General features: G+C 40.4%; 1 protein-coding gene across 3 annotated transcripts in view; it reads right to left on the bottom strand.

Moving 5' to 3' along the window:
- The window catches only part of LOC127433364 (solute carrier family 12 member 2-like), a 113,507-nt gene that overhangs the window by 50,597 nt on the left and 38,150 nt on the right, over nucleotides 1–24,760 (bottom strand). For 2 of the 3 annotated variants that reach the window (XM_051685194.1, XM_051685193.1), the window contains exon 2: nucleotides 5,991–6,110. In XM_051685194.1, the coding sequence (XP_051541154.1) occupies nucleotides 5,991–6,110 (120 nt within the window). Of the gene's footprint in view, nucleotides 1–5,990; nucleotides 6,111–24,760 lie in introns of those variants that run through there. The other variant, XM_051685195.1, reaches the window with a different exon arrangement.

Here is a 24,760-nt window from a genome sequence, read left to right as displayed (position 1 = left end):
CCATTTTGGTTATTAATTTGATGATTTCTTTTTCATCACGAAACGCCAAAAACATGTTTATGTATTATTATTTAAGCGACTCAAGAGTAAGCATACAGTAATTTCCTCATTTATAATTTCCTAACATGTATAATAAATAATATGTACCTAAATTTCAACACCTTAACATACTTTGAACTCATTTTTAATGCTACAATAATTTAATAAGTACTTTTGAATCCAAAAATGACATTGCTTTTGTTTATTTAATTCGCATTTTGGTGTGACACAGACACACCAACACAGAACTACAAATGGGCAGTGGTGGCTCAGCGGTTAAGGCTCTGGGTTACTGATCAGAAGGTCAGGGGTTCAAGCACCAGCACTGCCAAGACACCACTGTTGGGCCCTTGAGCAAGGCCCTTGACCCTATCTGCTCCAGGGGTGCCGTATCATGGCTGACCCTGCACTCTGACCCCAGCTTAGCTGGGATATGTGAAAAAAAAGAATTTCACTGTATATGTGTGATAAATAAATACAATTATATTTATTATAAATGCAAACCAACGCGTTCGCCACTACGTGGAGCCTACGACATCGGTTCAATGCAGAAGTATCAATCAGCCTTTAGGGCTGCACAATAAATACTTTTTTTTTTTTTAAAGAGAGAGAGAGCGAGAGAGAGATTACATTTACAGTTTACATTTACACTAATCGTGAAAATGACAATAAACAGCATTCCATTTAACTCAACTATTATTGCATCAAAACATTCCATTTACAACATGTTTTCATAGCGGTGGAGTATTCCATCCGGTGCCAGGCATGTCCGTTGAGCAATGACAAATCAGAGACGCTTAAATTCTGATGTCCAGGGTACGGATGCAAGAAACCCCTTAATTAAAAGGTGCACTCAGTAATTTTTTATTCTTAAAAAAGTTTTACTCTTAAAGAAATTAGAATTTTTGAATGTATAAAGAGAAATATGTTGAGTCGTACTTGCATTTCAAGTACATGCATTTAATTATATCTGAAGTTACACCGTTAACCTTAAAGGTGCACTCTGTAATTTTTTCTCCTAAAGACATGAATTGTAATTGTGCAATATACAGTATATATAATATATTACTTAAGACCAATACAAAGAAAGGATTTTTAGAAATCTTGGCCAACTGAAAAGTATGAACATGAAAAGTATGAGCATGTACAGCACTCAATACTTAGTTGGGGCTCCTTTTGCCTGAAATACTGCAGCAATGCGGCGTGGCATGGAGTCGATCAGTCTGTGGCACTGCTCAGGTGTTATGAGAGCCCAGGTTGCTCTGATAGTGGCCTTCAGCTCTTCTGCATTGTTGGGTCTGGCATATCGCATCTTCCTCTTCACAATACCCCATAGATTTTCTATGGGGTTAAGGTCAGGCGAGTTTGCTGGCCAATTAAGAACAGGGATACCATGGTCCTTAAACCAGATACTGGTTGCTTTGGCACTGTGTGCAGGTGCCAAGTCCTATTGGAAAATGAAATCTGCATCTCCATAAAGTTGGTCAGCAGCAGGAAGCATGAAGTGCTCTAAAACTTCCTGATATACGGCTGCGTTGACCTTGGACCTCAGAAAACACAGTGGACCAACACCAGCAGATGACATGGCACCCCAAACCATCACTGACTGTGGAAACTTTACACTGGACCTCAAGCAACGTGGATTGTGTGCCTCTCCTCTCTTCCTCCAGACTCTGGGACCCTGATTTCCAAAGGAAATGCAAAATTTACTTTCATCAGAGAACATAACTTTGGACCACTCAGCAGCAGTCCAGTCCTTTTTGTCTTTAGCCCAGGCGAGACGCTGAAACCCATGTCTTGCATACGTCTGTGCGTAGTGGTTCTTGAAGCACTGACTCCAGCTGCAGTCCACTCTTTGTGAATCTCCCCCACATTTTTGAATGGGTTTTGTTTCACAATCCTCTCCAGGGTGCGGTTATCCCTATTGCTTGTACACTTTTTTCTACCACATCTTTTCCTTCCCTTCGCCTCTCTATTAATGTGCTTGGACACAGAGCTCTGTGAACAGCCAGCCTCTTTTGCAATGACCTTTTGTGTCTTGCCCTCCTTGTGCAACGTGTCAATGGTCGTCTTTTGGACAACTGTCAAGTCAGCAGTCTTCCCCATGATTGTGTAGCGTACAGAACTAGACTGAGAGACCATTTAAAGGCCTTTGCAGGTGTTTTGAGTTAATTAGCTGATTAGAGTGTGGCACCAGGTGTCTTCAATATTGAACCTTTTCACAATATTCTAATTTTCTGAGATACTGAATTTGGGATTTTCCTTAGTTGTCAGTTATAATCAAAATTAAAAGAAATAAACATGTGAAATATATCAGTCTGTGTGTAATGAATGAATATAATATACAAGTTTCACTTTTTGAATGGAATTAGTGAAATAAATCAACTTTTTTAATGATATTCTAAATATGACCAGCACCTGTATGTGGGAAATCATGAGCACTCACATTATAATGAAGACTCCAGTCATATCAGTGACCTTTTAACCTTATAAAAGCTGTTTTATTTTACATGGAGAGGGTCTGCACATGAGGGCTGCCATGTTAGAATCACATGACCAGCCAAATACTACTCGCTTAATCTCACTAAACGTCCTGTTATTTGACACTTTCATCATTGATTAAAGTAATCATGGCTGACTGTGAATATTACATTTCTACAACGGCATCTGAAACTGAAAACTATTAATTTGAAATGATGCTGCATCCAAGCTGCTATGTGTCAGTGTAAGTCCAAAAGTTACTGAGTGCAACTTTAACCCCTTACCCTAAACCTACCCGTACCTCAACCTCAGTAGCAGCGAATGTGGATCTTGTGAGAACAAAATTTAGTTACAATACAATGTAATTATTGTGTATGTATTTTAATGTTAGTACATAGTAGTTAAATACACCTTATATAAAGTGGGACCAAATTTATTCAGTAATTGAATAACAGTTTAGTTTTGACATGCTACCAAGTAGGTCAATGTGAAATTAATTTACTGATGTATAAAACGGCAATGAAGTAATATCAAGGGAAATAATGAACAATTTGATTATCTGTGTAATTGTGCAGCTCTAGTAGCATGTGCAATGTGAAAATGACTGGGTTTAAATGGCATTATTGCTGCTATCTCATCATGATGCCAAAATAAAAATATTCTATACAACTTTACACAGAGAGAAGAGGTCAGGAAGCGATTTGTCACACTAGTCTCAATTTAACACATGTAATGTTGAAGTCTTCTGGCTATAATTGTAAAATTGTGTATTTTAATGATTATTGCCTTCTCCCATGGATTTTCATTGCAAGTTTATTACTGTAACCGTGAGGTTTTAATTATTTTCTGTGGTGTTCAACATGAGCTGAACTTGTATTGAACCCGGAACATTCCTTTAAACACATCTGAAAGACATAACGCAGTTCGATCGGAATCGTTTCAAACATCGATTGAGTTCCTGTTGTGGTTTGAAAGACACTTTGGATGAACATGGAATGAAGGATAGTCTGAGTAAATCAACTTTCATCTCTTTCATAACTTGCTGAATTTTCTCTTGTGGACAGTATGAGAAGCTGTTTGGTGTCAGATGTTCAATATACTGGGAAGGTGAATGTGAGGACAACTTTAAGAAAGGGGAAGACTTGTCAAAATATTAAGCAGGAGACAAGAAGCAGAATTTGACTGTGAAAAGCTTTTATTCCATTCAAATAAACGTGCACTCATGTGTGTGTGTGTGTGTGTGTGTGTGTGTGTGCGTGTGTCGGAGCAGTTAATATGTTTGAGCAGAGCCACATCTTCTCCAGAGTTTTAGCATATTAAACATTACAACCACATGACCATTTCACATTCAGCCTCTAATATGACCTCTATAAAGGCAGGAGAATATGACAAACTAACAAAGAGTAATTATCACTGACAGTAGAAATTCACATTCACTTTCAACATTATTTTCATTCCATCTGTGATTCTGTTTGGGTTTCACACTTATGAGCAAGAATTTGACCCACTACTGTGTTCAAACATCAACTGGACGATGGTGATTTCCACTGTATTATGCATAAATGACTCTAAAGTGAGCTCGGACTAGTAAATGTCTCCTCTTTTACAGTATGTTTTGTGTTAGTCAGTAGGATGACCTTTAAATGTCAGCCTTGTTACCATGATTGTGTAGTAAACAATTTATTACTGAAAAGTGAATTTTTGTAGAATCTGGCTCTAAATTTGTGACCTTGAGCACAAGCTTAGCACAGTTGAAGTTAGAAGTTTACGTACACCTTAGTCAAATACATTTAAACTAAGTTTTTCACAATTCCTGACATTTAATCGTAGAAAACTTTCCCTGTCTTAGATCAGTTAGGATCACTACTTTATTTTAAGAATGTGAAATGTCAGAATAATAGTAGAGAGAATTATTTATTTCAGCTTTTATTTCTTTCATCACATTCCCAGTGGGTCAGAAGTTTACACACACTTTGTTAGTATTTGGCATCATTGCCTTTAAATTGTTTAACTTGGGTCAAACGTTTTGGGTTGCCTTCCACAAGCTTCTCACAATAAGTTGCTGGAATTTTGTCCCATTCCTCCAGACAGAACTGGTGTAACTGAGTCAGGTTTGTAGGCCTCCTTGCTCACACACGCCTTTTCAGTTCTGCCCACACATTTTCTATCGGATTGAGGTCAGGGCTTTGTGATGGCCACTCCAATACCTTGACTTTGTTGTCCTTAAGCCATTTTGCCACAACTTTGGGAGGTATGCTTGGGGTCATTGTCCATTTGGAAGACCCATTTGTGACCGAGCTTTAACTTCCTGGCTGATGTTTTGAGATGTTGCTTCAATATATCCACATAATTTTCCTTCCTCATGATGCCAGCTATTTTGTGAAGTGCACCAGTCCCTCCTGCAGCAAAGCACCCCCACAACATGATGCTGCCACCCCCATGCTTCACAGATGGGATGGTGTTCTTTGGCTTGCAAGCCTCACCCTTTTTCCTTCAAACATAACAATAGTCATTAAGGCCAAACAGTTAAATTTTTTTCATCAGACCAGAGGACATTTCTCCAAAAAGTAAGATCTTTGTCCCCATGTGCACTTGCAAACTGTAGTCTGGCTTTTTTATGGTGGTTTTGGAGCAGTGGCTTCTTCTTTGCTGAGCAGCCTTTCAGGTTATGTTGATATAGGACTCGTTTTACTGTGGATATAGATACTTGTCTACCCGTTTCCTCCAGCATCTTCACAAGGCCCTTTGCTGTTGTTCTGGGATTGAATTGCACTTTTCACACCAAACTAAGTTCATCTCTAGGAGACAGAATGTGCCTCCTTCCTGAGCGGTATGATGGCTGCGTGGTCCCATGGTGTTTATACTTGCGTACTATTGTTTGAACAGATGAACGTGGTACCTTCAGGCATTTGGAAATTGCTCCCAAGGATGAACCAAACTTGTGGAGGTCCACAATTTTTTTTTCTGAGGTCTTGGCTGATTTCTTTTGATTTTCCCATGATGTCAAGCATTTTTTCCCCCAAGCTGCTTAAAAGGCACCATTAACTTAGTATATATAAACTTCTGACCCATTGGAATTGTGATACAGTCAATTAAAAGTGAAACAATCTGTCTGTAAACAACTGTTGGAAAAATTACTCATGTCATGCACAAAGTAGATGTCCTAAATGACTTGCCAAAACTATAGTTTGCTAATATGAAATCTGTGGAGTGGTTAAAAAATGAGTTTGAATGACTTCAACCTAACTGTATGTAAACTTCTGACATCAACTGTTTAACTGTAAAACCTTTCCAGGAGACATGTTTAAGAAGTTCAGTTATATCCAAACTAATATTAATATACTGTATGTTCACTACCATGTTCAAACATCAAGAACTGGATTATGAAAGGAATACTAAAGTAAAACAGTAGTTGATTTCTATGTGTTGTTTTATGGTTATTAAGACACTATAGATGCAGAACGTCTCACCAACACTCCTTTAATCCAGCCGAACTTCACGACTCCTTTAGACTCAGAAGCCTCTTTGGCTGCGGCCTCCTCAGCAGGTGTCAACTCTTCACCATTAGCAAAGCCATCCTCAAACGGCTCCTACAATCACACATCAAATATACGTATTAATACACAAAAACATAATAGTAATGGGATAAAACTGGTCAAAAACACATAATTAAGCAGGTCATAATATATTCTTTTTTTTTTCTTTTTTTTTACATTGTGACATCATTTAAATGACAAGCACATTTCATTCCAATTCTCATTTCTGTGAAGTGAAAAAATGTCCCTTAAATTGTAAAGTGTGTGTGTGTATAATATATATAGCATATATATATATATATATATATATATATATATCCATTTTGCAGTGAAAAACGTAATTTGTGAGATTCACACAAATACAACAGCAAATTTGTTGAACCAACCCTTCATCTATAAATGGCGGTTATTTGTCCTTGTATTTGTTAAAGTTCAAACACAGGAAGTGTCCCTCCTCTGCAGAAACAACTGACATGACGAACAGACTCCCCCAAACCCCACATTACAGATGTGGGGGTGTGAATGACTGACACACACACACACACACACACACACACACACACACAGTGGAAGAGACTTTACAATGACAGTGTGTGAAATTTAATACATCCTGTCCGACACACACAGTTCTCATGTAAATGTGCATTTGTTGGAGTGGAAAAAGCAAACAGCCACTCAATAGAAATGCAGAAGGGCCGCGGGCTGATATTGACATTTGTTAGCCGCGGTTCAATGTCAGCGTTCAGCGCAGAGGACAAACAGAGAGTAAAACATCTCATTATCTCCAGCAATGATGAAATCACGTCAGATGATCAGACGTAGCGTTCGGAGGTCTCCTGTCCTCACCTGCTCATTTCTTCAGGATATTCACTCCAGCCGAAGTTCACGTGAAGCTCGCGTCCTCTTCCGTGTCCTTCACTCAATGTAATCAATATGAATCCATCAACGCTTGCTCATTAGTTGGACTTTATTGACAGCCGATGGCATTAGGACATACTGTATTACTGCATGACTTCAAACCACTTTATTATTTTTCCCTCCAAATTACAAACTCACCACTACTTTTAATCTGCAATGAATAATGTTAAACGATATAACTTGACTGTTACATATATAATAATGTTTTTTTTTTTTTTAAATGCCAGAACCAAAAAGGCCTATACAACAGTGACTTTCATTAATAGTCCTGAATGTCTGCATTCACAGTTTTAAAATACTCACACTAGCTGAGTTTCCATTCAAAGATATTTTGGCAATATCTGGGATATTGCATAAAAAAAGATAATAAAAAAATGCTGAATGGAACCACCAAAGCAAATTAAATCTCCAAAATGTCGGACCTATACACGATAAAAACATCAGCATCACTTTTTAACTATAAAATAAGATCGCTTCCAGTCAGGCGTTGACGAATAGCCAAATTTACCCAACTGCTCCCGTGACGTAAGCGCGACGGCACGTTAACTGACGCATGACAGACACACAACCAATGAGTCGAAGGAATGTGCCAACGCGCTTGCGTCATAGGAGCACTCGGGTAAATTCGGCCATTCATCAACGCCTGACTGGAAGCGATCTAATATAGTTAAAAAGTGCTTAAATATCATTCTTTTTCGCACACAAAGTGATCGATTAGCTTTAGAAGACATTAATGTCACCGCTGGAGATAGGATGGATTACTTTTATGCTGACTATCTGTGCTTTTTGGACCTAAACATTTCTAAACACCATCCACTCCCATTCTAAGGACCTGCTGAACCTGGATCTTTTTCTACAAATCTTCAAAAGTGTTTTGCAGAAGAAAGAAAATCATACACATTATCAGAGAATTTTCATTTTGGGGTGAACTATTCCTTTAAATGAGCCTCCTGTGACCACATGTGTTCGGATTTGTTCGGGAGGGTCTCTGTTCCATGATGACATGCATCAATCACTATTGTCAGTGTGCTACTGCATGATAATAAAGCTCAAAAGTCAGAAAAGACAAAGCACAAAAAAAAAAAAAATGGTGTTCTGTTTTTCCCAGATGCAGTTGAAATTTAATCCAAGCACAAAAATCAGAATCCGTTATTTTAGTGGATTACCTGTATTAAAAGGAGCTTCAGGTGTTCGTGCTTGTCATCTGTGTTTTTTTGTTTTTCCCTTTTTCTCCCAATGTGGAATGCCCAATTCCCAATGCGCTCTAAGTCCTCGTGGTGGCGTAGTGACTCGCCTCAATCCGGGTGGCGGAGGACAAGTCTCAGTTGAGCGCGTTACCGAGGAGATACAGCGCGTGTGGAGGCTTCACGCTACTCTCTGCGGCATCCACGCACAACTCACCACGTGCCCCACCGAGAGCGAGAACCACATTATAGTGACCACAAGGAGGTTACCCCATGTGACTCTACCCTCCCTAGCAACTGGGCCAATTTGGTTGCTTAGGAGACCTGGCTGGAGCCACTCAGCACGCCCTGGATTTGAACTCGTGACTCCAGGGGTGGTAGTCAGCGTCTTTACTCGCTGAGCTACCCAGGCCCCCGCTTGTCATCTGTGTTGATATAAAATACTGAAGAAGATCCGTGAAGCTCTCGTGATTGTGTATGTATCCGCTTTTAAACATTTTCTGATCTGACTGTTATTTCCTTTTAAACGGCAAAGTTTAAACTCATGTTTTAGCACAGCGGTTGATTGACAGGTGAGGGGTGGTGCTTTACTGCTGCAGGGATGCATACAGGATGGATTAGCGTTTACACCTCAATTGCGACCTGGTCACATGTGTTTTTGACCACATTTGTATGTAGTTTTTAGGATCCGATCACAAAACGTTTTAGACCCCGTTTAGACCTGTATTTTGGGCTGACCACATGTGATCGGATCACCAGAAAAGTATCTTAATACCAGGTGGAAGCGGGGTCTCAAAGACATCTGCTAATGTCTTTTTGAAATCAGAGGAAACGTATTACAGATGTATTGCAGATGAGCAAACAATCCAAAACAAATAAAAATAACAAATTTAAACATCCGTCAAATAGATGTCTGGGTAATGCACGTATTCTATTGGGAATTAGTTACAAATTACTACTCTAATATTGTAATCAGATTGCTCACTTTACCGATTACCTCATCGAAGTAATCACATTACTAATTACTTTGTAAAACACTTTTCACAGAAACGTTTTTTGTTTTGTCCAACAGTGTTCATATGTCCAGTTGAACGTTTGAAGCCGTCCAATGTAACGTTAGCCACAAAAAGTATTTTCGTTTCGGTTTAATCAGCTAATTTGTTTTCCCTTCAAACCCCAGTTTGTGTTGACGATATAAAGCAGGTGATAACAGGATATCAGAACACAGATAAGTTGATTATTAAAGTGGACAGAGACTCATGAATTATAAATGATTGTGGACCGCTGGCATGTGGTAAGGGCAACGGGTCAAAGTGTCACATGACCCATCTGTCAGCGCGAGCGGCGAGTATACCTGTGCTACAGAAGATAAGCGCTGAGCGTGTGGGGTTCAGGAGGCACAACGAGTGGCAGATGAACATAACGCTTTGTGTGCAAGAGCGCTGGAGCTTTTCAACAACTCGCCATCACAGAGACACGTGAAACACTACACTACACACACTGTGAAAACTCTGTTCTCCTCTACAAACCTGCACAACACTCAAACTTTAACAACTCAACAGTAATACAAAGACAATTATTCAAAAAGTTTGAAGAATAAAAAAAAAGTTTAGGCCATTCATTAATGAATCACAGGTGCTATGACCGATCCCACAAGATTTACATGTGTATTGTGCAATCAATTTAACAAATGCAGCGAACTCAATTCACAAGCTCCGTTTGCCAAGTCCAGCATCACTATTACTACTGCTCATAGTGATGTGAACAAACCCCTAACCCACCTCAAGTCTTCAACTTCATTGTGTAACTCATCTCAAATCATGTGCTATTACTTAAATAAAATGTCCACTGGCAGTTGATGAGCTTGAGACACCCAACATTAAATCAGTGTAACTATTATCCTAATGTGATGTTGAACATGTATTCAGCAATATATATATATATATTCAGACTGACCACATGAGTGATCTGTGCTGAGATTAATTTCATCATGTGGCTCAAGCAATCACATCACAAACGGACTTATAAATCATCTTCCATGAGAATGAGGGATGCAATATGAAACCTATTTTCTATTTTTCTGCAGTAAAACAGAGATTCGTGAAAAAAAAATAAAAATAAATAAATAAAAATAAAATAAAAAAAGGCTAAATTTTATGAAAGTAAGACTTAAATTTCAATCAGTTCTTAACACAACGCTATCATATGGCTTCAGAAGACTTTTAATGCAGCGCAAGTGGTACGGACAAATGTATGGCACTTTTATGTGCTTTTGGAGATTGACAGTAACAAGCATAATCCTCTCATCCTTTATCCTTGTGTTTTAAAGAATAAAAATAAGCCATACAGGAACAATTTGCAGGGGGAGTGATGACAATTTTTATATTTAGGTGAATTACTCTTTTAACATTACTCCTGCAAAGCACTATGTGACGAGGAGGAGGGTGGGGCTGGGCCATGAGTCCACACGGCCGGCCCCCGATTGGGCTAATCAGCAGAGGAGAGGGATAAGGCCAAGCCGGATGCGGCAGTTCGAGAGAGAGAGAGCCACACGCAGCTGCTGTGTGTGTGTTTGAATTTTGTGTCTTTTTGTTTCATTAAATATTACTTTGACGGTTCAGCCGGTTCCCGCCTCTTCCTTGCCCATTTTAACCCGTGTTACACATTACCACTATTCATTCTATTTTTATTTTTTTTATTTTATCATAATTAAAATGCTTTCTTTTTGTAAGACAATGTATACAGAAAATAACAAAACCTAGTGACACAATGTTCATTCTGATTATACTTTTTAAAAGAGTGTAATTTAACATTATTTAGAAAAACCCTGAAAACTTAAAGAACGAAAGCTGAGAGTTTTCTTTTTTCTTTTATAACAATTCTCATTATTCATAGAAACAGTGACATGTGGCTGAAAGAAATTGTGGTTAATGTTTTTTGGAAGCAATCCTTTAAAAATAATAATAATAATAATAAATATATTATATATATATATATATATATATATATATATATATATATATATATATATATATATATATATATATATATAACACACATATACATACATACATACATACACACACGCACACACACGCACACACACACGCACGCACACGCACACGCACACGCACACACACACGCACACACACACACGCTGGCGGCCAAAAGTTTGGAATTATGTACAGATTTTGCTGTGTTGGAAGGAAATTGGTACTTTAATTCAACAAAGTGGCATTCAACTGATCACAAAGTATAGTTTCATGTACAACAGTAAAGAGAAGACTCAGGGGTGCAGGCCTTATGGGAAGAATTGCAAAGAAAAAGCCACTTTTGAAACAGAAAAACAAAAAGAAAAGGTTAGAGTGGGCAAAGAAACACAGACATTGGACAACAGATAATTGGAAAAGAGTGTTATGGATCTTAACCCCATTGAGCATTTGTGGGATCAGCTAGACTGTAAGGTGCATGAGAAGTGTAATCTTCTATAAGACATCCACATCTATGGCAAGTGCTACAGGAAGTGTGGGGTGAAATGTCACTTGAGTATCCGGACAAACTGACAGCTAGAATGCAAAGGATCTGCAAAGCTGTCATTGCTGCACGTGGAGGATTTTTTGATGAGAACTTTAAGTAGTTTAACAAGTTCTGAAAAAAAAAAGAAAAATTCAAATTGAATATATTTTTATATATATATATATATATATATATATATATATATATATATATATATATATATATATATTATATTATATTATATTATATATATATATATATATATATAATATTATATTATATTATATTATATTATATATATATATATATATATATATATATATATATATATCTTTGTTTTTAATCAGATTATAGCTGGGGGGCACAAACGTTTTTCTAGTTGTTTTAAAGGGGGGTGTGACGCAAAAAATTGAGAACCAAGGGTGTAAAGTGTCTCTGTTTGACAGGTGGTTTCAAAATAAGAGGGCTTGATGTCAGCACATAAGTAAAGTCATTTCAGAGGTGAAGTCATTACATTTTGAAGAAAGTTACAAATGTTCTTTTTTTTATTTATTTTTTATAAAGTGCACTGTTGAATCATTCACAACAACACCAAGTGTATTAAGAAAATAAAGTCCACTTTCATTTCAAGTTGATTTTTTAAATCTTTTATATGAAGGTGACTTAGAAATTATCAAAAATTCCTATCTCTTTTTTTGTACTTTTCAAACATCTTTTATGTTTAGATTTGACTGTTTTATCCTTAGCCTGATATAAACCAATAAACAAGACCGAAATCTCAAAAACAGTTGGTCAAGATCACGATCAAAGAACATATTTCAAATCAGCAGTAAAATTTGATAATATTGGAATCATAAATTGTTTGAGATAGATAGAACGACCGACAGAAAGACAGACAGACAGACAGACAGACAGATAGCGAAGTCTCTCTGCTTTTGGGAGCCACATTTGTCTCTGCCGACTTTCAATATTTAGTGTGTGAAAATTATTTTCAAAATTACGACTAGGTAGGTCATGATTATGAAATTTGGCTGACGATTAATTGTCAAACAAATAATTGTGATTATGATGATTAATTGTCTGTTTTAGGGCTTTCACGATTTATTTGTCATATAAATTGTCATATTTCATATTTAATTTCAAAGTTATAAATCAGATAATAAAATGGGGATATGTGGTTACCTTTTAGGGCTTTAAAAACAAATTACATGAAAAATAATGCTTAAATATCAAAATATTTCTAAATACTAAAGTCAAGTAGTATTTAGTCAACTTTAGTTTTGGTCAGGTTTACATTAACATTGTTGTTTTGAAACTTCTGTATTTTATATTATATATTTTTTAAATAAATAAATAAACAAAGAAATAAATAAATATATATATAAAAAATGCAATAGTAAATATTTCTGTCTTAATTTCTTCACTTTTACACATTGGACTCAAGATGGCGCCGAGTATGGCTGCTGCGTTGCGAGCTCCGACACAACATGGCAGTGTTTTGTTTGTTTTGTTCACAATTCTTATGTTTTTTGTCTTGGATGTTGTCTGCCTTATTGTCTACGACAGACAAACACTTTTGGACATTGCTGAACCAATTTCACACCGTAAACCGGACTTCAAATTCTTCGATGCCGACCCGCTGTTTACAAACACGTAAGCGGAGCCCTTTGTCTGGGCAGTCCGGACGCGGAAACGCAGGAGGAAAAGGGGAAATAGAGCCGGCGTTCTCATCAGAGTAAGACGCCACACAAATCGACCCCCACTACCCAGTATTCTACTGGCAAATGTTCAGTCTCTGAATAACAAGCTCTGCGAGCTGAAAGCGCGGATCTCTTTCCAACGAGAGACGAGGGACTGCTGCATTATCTGTCTTACAGAAACTTGGATGTCTGCGGAGATTCCAGACTCAGCTATTGAACCCGCGGGGTTCTCCATGCACCGAGCAGACAGAGCGAAAGACCTCTCAGGTAAAAGCAGAGGTGGTGGTGTATGTTTAATGATCAACAAATCCTGGTGTGATCAGAGGAACGTACATTCTATCAAGTCTTTCTGCTCTCCTGAACTTCTGTGTCGACCATTCTGGCTACCGAGGGAATTCACAGTGGTCAATATCACTAACCCTAACCCCAACATCCCGCCACAAGCTGACACAGACCGGGGCACTCAAGGAACTGTATGGGAGTATAAGTGAGCAGGAAACCGTGCACCCTGAGGTCACGTTCATTGTGACCGGGGACTTTAATAAAGCCAGTTTCAAATCAGTCGCACCAAAATACCACCAGCACATTAGTTTTAACACACGAGGGGACCGGGTTTTGGACCATTGCTACTCTCCCTTCCGGGATGGCTACAAATCCCTCCCCCGCCCACCATTTGGCAAATCGGACCACTCTTCCATTCTGCTTCTGCCCGCTTACAGGCAGAAACTGAAACAGGAAGCACCGACCCTCAGAACGATCCAGTGCTGGTCGGACCAATCAGACTCTATGTTACAGGACTGTTTTATCACACGGACTGGGAGATGTTCCGGTCCGCCTCTGATGACGACATCGAGGTTTACGCTGATAGCGTAATGTGTTTCATCAAAAAATGCATGGAGAACGTAGTTCCGACCAGAACAATATGGATCTACCCGAACCAGAAGCCATGGATAAATAGCGATGTTCACGTGGCACTTAATGTGCGGACCTCCGCTTTCAATTCCAGGAACGCGGAGGAGCATAAACAAGCCAGTTATGCCCAGCAAAACGCCAGTACAAGAACAAGATTGACACCACCAACTCTAGAAGCATGTGGCAGGGAATTAATATCATAACAGACTTTAAAGGGAATACAAACTCCGCCATGAACACCGCTGCCTCTCTCCCGGATGAGCTAAATACTTTTTATGCTCGTTTTGAGGGAAATAACACCGCCCTCGCGGAGAGAGCTCTCGCGGCCGAAGCAACAGAGGTTAGTTCACTCTCCGTCTCTGTAGCGGATGTAACCCGATCCTTCCGACCGGTGAATATCCGCAAAGCCGCGGGCCCAGACGGCATTCCGGGCCTCGTCACCAGAGCGTGCGCGAACCAGCTGGCTGGTGTTTTTACGGACATTTTCAACCTTTCCCTCTGTAGTCCCCACATGCTTTAAAATGTCCATCATTGTGCCTGTTCCAAAGCAATCAAAAATAACTTGTTTAAATGACTGGCGTCCTGTTGCTCTGACCCCCATCATCAGCAAATGTTGAGAGACTAATCAGAGATTACATCTGCTCTGTGCTGCCTCTCTCTCTAGACTCACTGCAGTTTGCTTACCGCAACAACCGCTCCACTGATGATGTCATTGCATCTACAATACACACTGCTCTCTCCCACCTGGAAAAAAAGAACACTTATGTGAGAATGCTGTTTGTAGACTACAGCTCAGCATTCAACACCACAGTGCCCTCCAAGCTAGATGAGAAACTCCGGGCTCTGGGCTGCTGGATCCTGGACTTCCTGTCAAGCAGATGCCAGGTGCTTAGAATAGGCAGCAACATCTCCTCATCACTGACCCTCAACACTGGAGCCCCACAGGGCTGTGTTCTCAGCCCACTCTTGTATTCCTTGTACACACATGACTGTGTGGCAACACATAGCTCCAATGCCATCATTAAGTTTGCTGATGACACGACGGTGGTAGGTCTAATTACTGACAATGATGAAACAGCCTACAGAGAGGAGGTGCACACTCTGACACACTGGTGTCAGGAGCACAACCTCTCCCTCAACGTCAGTAAGACAAAGGAGCTTGTGGTAGACTTCAGAAGGAAAGACAGAGAACAAAGTCCCATCACCATCAATGGAGCACCAGTGGAGAGAGTGAGCAGCTTCAAATTCCTGGGTGTCCACATCACTGAGGAACTCACATGGTCCGTCCACACTGAAGTCGTTGTGAAGAAGGCTCATCAGCAGAAGGCTCTTCTTCCTGAGACGGCTGAGGAAGTTTGGAATGAACCGCCACATCCTCACACGGTTCTACACCTGAACTGTAGAGAGCATCCTGACTGGCTGCATCTCCGCCTGGTACGGCAATAGCACCGCCCACAACCGCATAGCACTGCAAAGGGTGGTGCGAACTGCCAGACACATCATCGGAGGTGAGCTTCCCTCCCTCCAGGAAACATATACAAGGCGGTGTGTGAAAAAAGCTCTGAGGATCATCAGAGACTCCAGCCATCCGAGCCATGGGCTGCTCTCACTGCTACCATCAGGCAGGCGATATCGCAGCATCAGGACCCGCACCAGCCGACTCCATGATAGCTTCTTCCCCCAAGCAATCAGACTCTTGATCTCCCACGATCAAAATACATCAGCACTGCACTTTATTACTCTACTCTTATATCTCACACCGGACTGTCATAAATTATATTATTATTATATATATATATATATATATATTCTCTATTAGCAACTTACTATCAACCGACAGCCTGAATGTAAATACAGTACAATACAACCTACTGTACATTCAATATATACAACTACATATACTTTTTTGTTTTTATTGAATAATTTGTATCTATATTGTGCATATTGTATACTGTACAGTGTATGTTATTATTTGTATATTGTGTTTTACGTAATTATGTGTATATTAGACTTTAAATTGTGTCGTGTTAATCTGATGTTATTGTAAATTAATATATGTCTCATCACTGTCACGACTGCTATATTGATCGGAACTGCACCCAAGAATTTCACACACCATTGCACTTGTGCATATGGCTGTGTGACAATAAATGTGATTTGATTTGATTTTAATGCTCTGATGAAACCCACGACCCATTATTTCTCATGAAGCAAAACCTTTGAGATTTTATCACTCCACAGAATTAGAGTAAGCATTCATCTCCTCCTCTGTGTCAGTGCGTGTCATAGTGGGTTCATACCAGTAACATTTGCCATTACATGATTCTCTAAAGTGAAGCCATGCGGTTCTCGCGCACTTCCAGACAGGCGCTGCTGGTTGACATCCGCGGTGCGGCCCAGTGACACACAACTGAATGACACACAAATGTGCCGTTGATGACACACACACACACACACAAACACATATACATATATATATATATATATATATTCGATTAAAATTACCTTATTTGGGCATTAAAATGTGATTGGAATTTGAAGTGCACAATAATGATGCCACATTATTATTAAATAATTATCTGATCACGGTTATTTGATCAAACCGCGGTTATTTAAGATAATTTTTAAGAATTTAAAGGGCTCAGTAAGCAGCCAGACTCATCCCACTGTTGTCCAGGGAGGCTCAGCTCGTGGTGCAACAACTACCGGCGGCGAGTATCCTGGTGTATGGCGATCTGAGGATTTGAGGACCTGCAGCGGGTCGGTCGCAGCCCTGAACAATACCGACAACTCTTCCAGTCGATGAAGATGGACGTGCGTGTCCACCCGTTTGCCTTCACTCAACATCTCCGGGATGCCTGCCGGAAGTGGCTGCTTTTCTGAGGATCATAACGCCAAGGAAGTTGTCAATCTTGTGGTACTGGAACAGCTTATCTGTCGTCTACCAAAAGGAATGGCGGATTAGGTCCAGTGCCACCACCCAACTGGCGGAGGACCATATTCATATCAGAGGGCGGAAGAGCCCTCCCACTCTCTCTCCCCTACCCCATTGTTTCCCCCTCTCTCTCCTCTCACTCTGTCCCTTTACTGCAGCCCATCCCCGAAGGCATTGAAATGTGCCACCGAAGCCAGCTCCCTGTTCGTGGGGGTTTGTCCCGCCGCCAGTGGCCCCAATGTCTCATTGCTCTCCCCCTCAGGTGGATGAATCTGCCGACACAGGTGCGGGCGTAACACCTGGGTCAGCCTGCTGGAGTTGCAGGGATCCAGGGCATTTCCGGGACCAGTGCCCAGTGATGGAGCTGGGAAACTGTGGTCCGGGTCCCCGACATGCCACGGGCTGCCCCCAATCGAGCCGGCACATACAGTATACTGGTAAGTGTCAAGGGGAGTACACATCAAGCCTTGGCGGATACGGGCTGCAACCAGACCACTATACACCAATGTTTGGTTCAAGATGAGGCTTTGGGCACAGGTAGAAGGGTAAGGGTGAGGTATGTGCATGGGGATATTCACAATTATCCTGTAGTGACACTCATTATTACATTTCGGGGACAAAAGCATAGAGTGTAGGCTGCGGTTAGTTCCCACCTCACCCATCCACTAATTTTGGGAACTAACTGGCCAGAATTCAAAAATGTATTAAAGGGAATATGTGTGGATAGGTCCTGCTAGAAAGTTGTTAGATGTGAAATGTGTGATGCCTTGGCAGGGGAGGCAGAGCCGGGGCGGTCTTTGTCAGCTCCACGTCAGGATGATGTAAGGGAGGGGGAGGCTTCGGCCCTTCCCATCCTTAGAGGATTTTCCAAAGGGGATTTCCCTCTAGAGCAGTTGAGAGATGAACTTTAGGCATGCCCTTGACCAAGTGAAAGTTTTTGATGGTCAAAGGCTCCAGCCAAACGTTGCACTTTCATATCTGTATTTCGCTATTATAAAAGAGCGGTTGTTTCGAGTGACGCAGGATGCTCAGACAAAAGAGGATACAACCCAATTGTTAATACCAAGGAGCTGGGGGCCTGGGTAGCTCAGCGATTAAAGACGCTGACTATCACCCCTGGAGTCACGAGTTCAAATCCAGGGTGTGCTGAGTGACTCCAGCCAGGTCTCCTAAGCAACCAAATTGGCCCAGTTGCTAGGCAGGGTAGAGTCACATGGGATAACCTCCTCGTGGTCGCTATGTGGTTCGCTCTCGGTGGGGCGCATGGTGAGTTGTGCGTGGATGGCGTGAAGCCTCCACACACGCCATGTCTCTGCTGTAATGCGCTCAACAAGCCATGTGATAAGATGCGTGGGTTGACGGTCTCAGACGTGGAGGCAACTGAGATTCGTCCTCCACCACCCGGATTGAGGAGAGTCACTACGCCACCACGAGGACTTAGTGGGCACTGGGAATTGGGCATTCCAAATTGGGGAGAAAAAGGGGAGAAAATAAATAAAATAAATACCGCGAAGCCATCTGGAATAACATAATACCGTGGAGCCATCGGGAAATTAACAATTGGGTTTAATCATAATCAGATGGCAGGTCACTTAGAGCAGGAAAAGACATTGAACTGACTAATGGCCAGTTTCTATTGGCCGGGAATTCACGGGGATGTTCGCAGGTGGTGTGCAGCATGCCGTGAATGTCATCTGGTGAATCCACTGGCCACATCAAGAGCGCCATTGCGCCCCCTTCCGTTAATCGAGGTCCCCTTCGAAAGAATTGGCATGGACCTAGTCGGGCCATTAGAGCGGAGAGCATGCGGACATTGCTTTGTATTAGTTCTGGTGGACTATGCAACGCGATATCCCGAAGCAGTGCCTCTGCGCAACATCTGAGCACGTAGTGTTGTGGAGGCACTCTTCAGAATAATCTCCCGAGTGGAGATTCCTAAAGAAATCCTCACTGATCAAGGCACTACATTTATGTCACAAATACTAAGCGAACTGTACAAATTATTAGGTATTAAATCGATTTGCACCAGTGTTTACCATCCACAAACAGACGGGTTGGTGGAATGATATAATAAAACCCTGACAAGTATGATTCGTAAGTTCGTGCATGAGGATGCTAGAAATTGGGTTAAATGGCTCGAACCCCTGTTATTTGCAGTTCGAGTGCTCCCACAAGCCTCCACGTGCGGTGTGCTCGATATCATGTGGGACACTTGGGAGGAGGGACCTTCAAACAGCAGAAATTAAATTCAGTACGTTCTTGATTTTAGAACAAAACTCCACACTTTGGGTCAACTAACACAGGAGAATTTGCTCCAAGCTCAAGAATGTCAAAGCTGACTGTATAACAGGGGTACTCGGATATGGGAATTTGCACCGGGAGAAAGTGCTCGTATTACTCCCCACATCAAGCTCAAAAAGGCCCTTGCCACTTGGCGAGTAATTTGGAGGTCACACAACGAGTGGGAGACCTCGATTATGAGGTCAAACGAACAGATAGAGGTGACACACGTCAAATATACGTGCGTCCCCAAATTGATAAGACTGTGGCAATTGTGACCTGCCCAAGACCAAAAAGGAGCTGAGACAGTTCCTGGGGCTGACTGGCTATTATAGAAGGTTTATGCATAATTATTCAGACGTCACCAGCCCGCTGACTGATCTCACTAGAAAGGGAGCTCCAGACCCGTTCCAGTGGACGGAGCAGTGTCAACAGGCGTTTACGCAGGTGAAAGCTGCACTTTGTGGCAGACTGCTTTTACATTCACCCCACTTCTCTCTCCCTTTCATTTTACAGGCGGACTCTTCAGACAGGGGGCTGGGGGGCAGTGCTCTCGCAGGTGGTGGAAGGGGAGGAACGCCCGGTGCTGTGCATTAGTCTCAAGCTCTCACTGAGGGTGACTAAGTACAGCACCACTGAAAAAAAGTGTCTTGCCATCAATTGGGCCATCCTCACTCTCCGGTACTACTTGTTGGGGCGTGCCTACACCCTCTATTCAGATCACGCCCCATTCCAAATGGCTCCACCACATGAAAAGATATCAACGTGCGGATCACCCGCTGGTATCTGGCTCTTCAGCCATTTAGGTTCGAGATGGTCCACAGACGGCGGGCACAGATGGCTGTCGCAGACTTCCATTCCAGAAAGGGGGGGAGGGGGTGGTGGTCAGACCAGATGACTCCTTGGCCTGAGTCGGGCAGTGGGGATATGTGGTGGCGGGGGCATGGTTGAGTGTACGTCCAGAGAGAGAGAAAGTGGTAAGGGTGCACACACCTGAGCACAATAATGTCTAACACCTGTTTCTGATTGTAGTAGTAGTGGGGAGAGCAATATAAAGGAGGAACCATGCCAGCGAGAGAGAGAGAGAGACACGAAGACGAGTGTGTAAAAAGTGACTGCTGAAAAGCAAACTGTTATAAGTCAGCTGAAAAGCTATTGTTAAGTTTTTCTAAATAAAAAGACCTACCTTTTGAGTTAACGACCCAAGTTTCCAGATTCCTCCTTTTCCACCCAACAAACTCCTTCAAAATGTACTTATTCTATTGTGTATTAAGGATACATACAATGTTAGCTATGAAATTAGCCTTAGCAAGACAAAAGAAGTCTGTCATTTTTTATGAAAAAGGTTACATTTCATTTCCAGTACAGAATTCTATTAAACACAATACTGAATTTGAAATAAATTTTCATGACTTGAATGACAAAAATCTCCTGTGATGTACGTACATACACTGTTAGACATTGTTAACAGACAAATTAAATCAACAAGTGAGCTACTGAAACATGTATTAATGAGACTTTACTGTATAGAAGTCCACAGTGATCAAAGTGCCTGAAGTTGAAGAAACACGCATAAAAGTCTTCTAATAACATAAAGTAAGTGTGAACATTTCTTGTTCACAGACGTCTCCTCTACAGGTCTATAGATTCTGCTGGTTCATGAAATGGAAAGAGAGAGTATGGCAAGCTTTTTCTGAACCTATAATGATATACAACATCAATACTACAATACAGAGTGGAACAGTCATCATGAACAATGCAAACACTATGCAGATACTCACACTTCATACAGGCCGTTTCAAGAACATTATAATGCCAACAGCATTCATGGGAGCCATGACAATACGACTGTTAGGAATTAAGATTTGATCGATTTAACATACAATGCCAGTGCTGCATGTACACACACACCAGTATAATGATGGCTGGGACTAGGAGGATCTGGGAAACCATTTCCTTTAGGATGCATCATGCACTTGACCTGCATTTTTAAATCTAGCAACTTTCCAAACCCAGAACTGCTGATGGAGGGCCAACATAACATCACATGACCATTCTGAGCTAAATCATACAGTAGAGGAGCAAACTCAGGGTATTAGGACAACAACAGGAAGAAAACCAAAAAATGGATGAAATGTCAAACCAAGAACGCAACACCCAGAGGAGGAAGGAAGTTCTCCCACTTCCTGAGGCAGCTTGAGCATTTCAGTGTGTGTAATAATAGCACTGGGTATCGATACAGATTTCCCAATCTGATTCCAATTCACAAGCTCTCGATTCAATTTGGATTTTGATTAATTTGTGTACATTTCAGTTATAAGCCTAACGTCCATTTTTCTGACAAATGAAAGCAATTTGATGATTCTCAATAATAATTTTGATAACACAATAAAACACTAATTTGGGTAAACATGGTTTCAAGTTCTGCAAGCAAATTATTTAGGATAAGTGAACATTCAGTAAGAAAATAAAAACATTACAAAGCAATAGAAAAAAATGATAAAACTCATTAAATATGCTTTAAGAATTAAAAAGAAAGTTTTTAGCAACAGTATCAAGTATTCAAGTAAACATTCAGAAATTGAAGTGTCATGAAGTGCAACATAAACCTACTTAAAATTCACTGTATGATTATAATGCATTAATACGTCAAGCCACTAAAGTTTTCCAGCCAAGAACAAAGGTGTTATTCTCATTTTCTTGTTATTGTTTGATTAATATTAACAAAAGGTCTATTTTCATATTTTTTTCCCCCACTGTTTACATTTACTTTAAGCAAATGACTGTATTTACATTAATAGCTCACCAAGACAGGCAAACACGTACATAAAAGCCGCCTGTCAATCAGTCAAACAGAGTAAGGGTACAGAAATGAGGAAATAATGATCTTTACGATTCTTGTTATTTGTGTAGTTTCACCCTCTACTCTTTTCCTTTTGGCCTGTTAATCAGATCAGCTAGTGGTTGTCTTGCGATCGACTAAATGAACACCCCTGGGAAAGAATAAAAAGATCCATCTTGTGATTTTAAGAATCAATATTGCGATAATCGGAAACCTGCCTTATGCAACAAGATGCTTTTTACATTTTCAGTTTGATATGAAATGCCACACAGTTGAAAGTTGGAGTTCCACCAACAGAAGAGGGGAATATAACTAGGGATGGGCATTATTAAGTCATTTTGAAGTAGAGTACACTAAACCACAAAAAGAACAACAACAACTGATTACTCATAAATTTCATGTACTTGTCATACTTGTTATTTTTAACTTACATTTTAATTCATTTATTTTTTGTTTCAAATAGGGATGTAACGGTTTCAAGGTTTCACAATATACTTACGGACGGTTATCATACCGTTGAAATCTTCACTGATGGTATTGCATGAATATAAACTTTTCTAAAATCAAAATCAATTTAAGACAGAATCGACAGTATTTACACAGCATCATATAAAACTTTAAATTGCACCTTCATAGTACATTCGACTGTCACTCAGTTTTAAAGGTGACATTCAGATGTTACGAGCGCAGCACATCACGAGCACATCAGAAGTGCAGCACAAGCGCATCATACAGACATGTAAGAGCCTGAACCTTTATTTCCGCCAACAAAGCATTTGAAATCCGCCGTCTGGGATTACTTTGGGTATGTTAAAGACCTACGAGGCACCATCAATATGTCGATGGTAACCCAGTCTGTAAAGTTTGTCACAAAAAATATCGGCTCAGGCAGGAAACACTTCAAACTTTAAGCACAATCTCTGTGAGATGAATCGTTCAACTCGTTCAACATCACGATGTGCCAACTGTTTGTTCATTTGTCTAAGTGCAGTGCAACAGTAGGCCAACAATGTGTTTGATACTACTAATAATGTTTTATTTGTAAGACTAAATAGGGTTTACAAAGTGCAGTGCTTTTGGGTGTGCAGGAAATTGACATTGACAATATGCATGCAGGAAACTGACAGTTCTGGAATTTTCCTCATCTACAAAGTAGATGTCCTAAACGACTTGCCAAAACTATAGTTTGCTAATATGGAATCTGTGGAGTGGTAAAATTAGTTTTTTAATGATAAACTTCTGACTTCAACTGTATACGAAGAATGTGTCATGTAAAACTTATTTTGCAAACATTTATAGTATTATTTTTACTACGAGACCAGGTTGATTATTTGAATAAATGAGCACATTTCCCTGCATGTGTCTATTTGTACTGATCCGTCTTGTTTGCAACTGTGGAGTTGTTAACAAATGGGTACAGCTGTCTCTACTTGTACCTTAGTGGTTTCCAATCGGTGAGAACTAACCTGTTTGCACATTTTTCAGATTGTAACCATTGTAAATGTGTCAATGCTTAAAATGCATCCACTCTTTGAGCTGCATGAAACACTCTCTTTTTCAAATAAGTTTCACTATACACTACTGTTCAAAAGTTTGGAATCACAGTGAAATTTGTATGGTTTTAAAGAAAATGATACTTTTATTCACCAAGGATGCTTTAAATTGATCAAGAATTACAGTAAAGACATTAATCATGTTACATTGTTAAATATTTGCTAAGTTCTTCAACAACAACAACACTGTAATCCAAGAATCCTCCACTTGCAATGAAACCTCAGATAATCTAGTCTGTTTATTCTAGATATTCAGGTCAACATTCATCACATGCTTTCTGCAGCTCTTCCCAAAGATGTCACTGACTATGTTTACATGGACACCAGATAGCGGGTTATTGGGAGAAAGCAGTGTCTAGAGTATAAGCGGCGTACTCTTTACTCCTGTATGCAGCTCGATAAGTAAGCTGCTTTCTCCACAGCAGCGTAATTTCGCTGCAACGCTTATGTAAATAACCAACACGGTATCGAGGAAGACTTCACTATTTTATTCCCTGTCGCTTCGCTTTATTTCCAGATATCCCAGAGTTGTTGATGTGTTTGCTCCTTACCTTTCTATCGCGACTTGCAGCGGAATTAATAGTGGGGTTTCCCTTTATGTAAAACTCCAGGATTCCCTCAATGTACAAGCACATATACGTGAACGTGAGGGACCGTCAATATTTTACAGTGGTGTTTATAAATGGGTTTAGTTTATAGTGTATGTGCTTTTCCCACTCCCAGAAATGTTTTGTTGACTTGTTCTTGGGCTCCATCCAATGACATCTGTTATTCGGTCTGTTCACGCACATGCGCACTCTTCAAAAACCTGTTAGAACATCGTTTATGTGTTTACATGGCCACATAAGCAGCTTTGTCCGGGAG

The sequence above is a fragment of the Myxocyprinus asiaticus genome, chromosome 43 (genome assembly GCF_019703515.2).
Source record: "Myxocyprinus asiaticus isolate MX2 ecotype Aquarium Trade chromosome 43, UBuf_Myxa_2, whole genome shotgun sequence".
In the NCBI taxonomy this organism is placed as follows: domain Eukaryota; kingdom Metazoa; phylum Chordata; class Actinopteri; order Cypriniformes; family Catostomidae; genus Myxocyprinus; species Myxocyprinus asiaticus.
This window is presented reverse-complemented; position numbering and strand designations above follow the sequence as displayed.